The 3,063-nt window shown below is 23.0% G+C and overlaps 1 protein-coding gene across 1 annotated transcript in view; it reads right to left on the bottom strand.

The window, feature by feature from the left end:
* LOC110269168 (plant UBX domain-containing protein 8-like) overlaps window positions 1,625–3,063 on the bottom strand; it is a 2,122-nt gene continuing 683 nt past the window's right edge. The window contains exons 3-5 of the mRNA XM_021116837.1: window positions 2,482–2,846; window positions 1,849–1,899; window positions 1,625–1,762 (exon numbers count right to left, since the gene is read on the bottom strand). Of these exons, the coding sequence (XP_020972496.1) occupies window positions 1,625–1,762; window positions 1,849–1,899; window positions 2,482–2,846 (554 nt within the window). The remainder of the gene's footprint in view (window positions 1,763–1,848; window positions 1,900–2,481; window positions 2,847–3,063) is intronic.

The raw sequence follows: 3,063 nt of genomic DNA, 5'->3' as shown, positions 1-3,063 counted from the left end.
TCAGTATTCTTTTTCTTTGAACCAAAAAAAAGAAAAGAAAATTTAATTTTTCCATGTCGTTTTCTTGAATAGCTTAAGTGTTGTTGAATTTTGCCAAATGAATAACAATACATCTATTACTAATTTTAATTTTGAGTAGAGATTAATATTTTGTTTGGATGCAAAATAAAAAATGGATGGAAAAAAAATGAGTAGAAAAAAAATGAGAAAAAAAAATAAAAGAAAAGAAAGTAAAAAAAAATTTTCTTTTATTTGGATGGAAGAAAAAATAAAAAGAAAAAAAATCATATCTAAATAAAATTATATTAATACCCTTTATAAATTATAATATACTAATGTTATAATAACAAATTTATAATTTTATACATTTTTCTATTCCAATTTAAATTTTCTTCTCAATTTTAGAAAAAAAATCTTAACGTAAACCTCACATATATTTTTACATTTTTCATTCATTTTTTTTCTTTATTCAAACAATAAAAAACTATTTTTTTCATTCATTTTCTTTTCTTTCATTTTTTTTTCTTTTCAAATTCTTTTAAACCAAATAAAGTATTAGACGAGATAGTGTCCAGAGGACGGTTAGTTTGGTGCCCCCCACATACGGCCTATCTTATTAATAGCATCATATCTTTTTTTTTCCTTATCGTCAATCATAATATTCTGAAATTTTATTATTTGATGGTGTTGTATGTATTTGACAGAAAACTCCTGTATCTCACCGTTGTAAATATTTTTGTGATTAACTTTTTGTCCTTTTTTATAAAAGTATAAGAAAATATTTTATATTTATATCGATCAAATCAAATAAATGATTAAGTATGAGTTATGATACTCTTAATAATTATAAATCAACATACATAAGACGAAAAAATTAATATAAATTAAAATAAAATCAATTTATTTATTATAATTAAATTCAATAATTAAAATAATTAATCATATAAAATAAATAAAAGTCATTTTTTAAAAAGTATTGCACTCTCTATTTTATATCATATGTACACTAAAATTAGTTATTAAAGTCAGTTATCAGTATAAAATATATGCTGGAATATAAATAGATGTTAAAAATAAATTAAATCACACATGTATTTATACACAAATATATTAATGGCTAATTTTAATAATTAATTTTAGTGTACAAATAGCATTTTTTATTTTTTTTATAACGCATTATCATCTGTGATTCATCTATATATCTATTCTATTTTTCTCACAATGTAATCCATTTATATACCTATTCTATTCTAAATATTTTTGTGATTAAGTTTTTGTCTTTATTTTTTTCGGAAAGTATAAAGAAATTTGTCTCAAAATAGAAAAAAAATGGTAAAAATATCGTTATTCTTGTTGTTATCTATGACCAAATAAATTTTTCTATCTATACTCTATAGTATATCTTTGTTTTTTTTTTCTACGAAATAAAAACTAAACTTTGTCGAAATATATGTAGAAAAATACATTCCTGTATATTTATTTCTTAATTTATGTATAATATATTGACTAATTTGTATTTAAGTTGAGATGAAAACTTCATAGTATTTTTTTAAGTAAATTGACAACTTAATTCCTGAAAAATTTCACATCACACAAATTTATTTATTTTTTTCTTTCCGCTCTCTTATTCTTGTGATATAAATTCATGAGGCAGTATGATATTCATGTCTGATCCTTCTGCTGTTGCTGCTTTGCTTTGCTCTATCTTGCTTATTATTTCTTTAACTATAAATTCACGTTCTTCTTCTTCTTCAGCCGCAGTCTAAATTCAAATATCATTTGAAAATACAAATAAGAACTATTAATATATATTGTAAAAAATAAAAAATTAAAAAAAAAAATCATAACCTTTAAGGACAGAGAAAGTGCTTCAGCCAAATCATCATCGTCCAATGAACCCTGAAAAAATAATGTTTCAATATGGAAAACTTGAGAAAAACTTTAAAAAAATAAAATAAGTGTGTGTTGTAGTGTCTATACTCTATACTAAGATGGATATTGTATCTTAAAAAAATATTATTAAAATATAAAAAAATATGATTTAATTTTAAAATAAACTTAGTTCCTTGCCAATGTTTCTTATACAGCCAGTCAACCATATATATATATATATATATATGTCTCTAATTTTTTTTTGGAAAAGTCTAGGACCAGCAATTTTTTTAAATTCTGTTCAGCATGTAATTAGCAAAAAAAGTGAGTCATTGAATAAAATATCACACCATTAAAATCATCATTAATGACTATTTGATGGCTACAAATCACAAAAGTTGCTGGCCCTAATACTCCTCTTTTCCTTTTATGGTTCTGCTTCTAAAAATTAGTTTATTTATGTCAAATGCTAATTAATGAAAAACTAAAATTTAGCATATTCTGTTATACAAAACATTTTGCTATATGAATTTTAACATATTGCAAAATAACAAAAACTCATCTAAAAAAATTAGAAAGAAATTAACTTTATATTGTGGAAATACATACATTAACATTGGTGTTTATTGAAGCCTCAATTGCAGCTCGAATCATATCTTCCTCAACATCATTATCAACATCATTATCAGATACATGCTGTGAGACACTGGGCTCTGATGAATAATGGTCATTGTAATGATAATCACGAGCTTCACGTGACGAATTTTCGGTTTCATTTTGACTTGTAGAAACAGCATATTGTGGTGAACGTAAATTACTAACACTAGCACCATTAATCCCATTAGGTGAACCTCTAATAAGTTCTCTTCTCTTATAAATTTTATTAAGTAGTAGTGACGGTCTAAACATTCTAGCAACAGAGAGCAACAGAGCCATCATCCAACTTAACCAACCTCGATTTCTGATTATTGGTGCTAGCATCAAGAATTATTATTCACAAAAAAATAAAATATTAGATAAACATGAGAGTAATATTTCGAAATTTATTCTTTAAAATAACAATAAATTTTGAAACAAACTATTCTTTAAAAAGAAAAAATTAAGAGTAAAATATATATTTTTGTTCTTGAAATTTGTTAAAAGTTTTAAAAATATATTTAAATTTTATTTTGTTTTAATTTTATTTCACAA

Source organism: Arachis ipaensis, chromosome B02 (genome assembly GCF_000816755.2).
Source record: "Arachis ipaensis cultivar K30076 chromosome B02, Araip1.1, whole genome shotgun sequence".
Taxonomy (NCBI): Eukaryota; Viridiplantae; Streptophyta; class Magnoliopsida; order Fabales; family Fabaceae; genus Arachis; species Arachis ipaensis.
The sequence above is the reverse complement of the archived record's forward strand: the minus strand, read 5'-3'. Positions and strand labels throughout refer to the sequence as shown.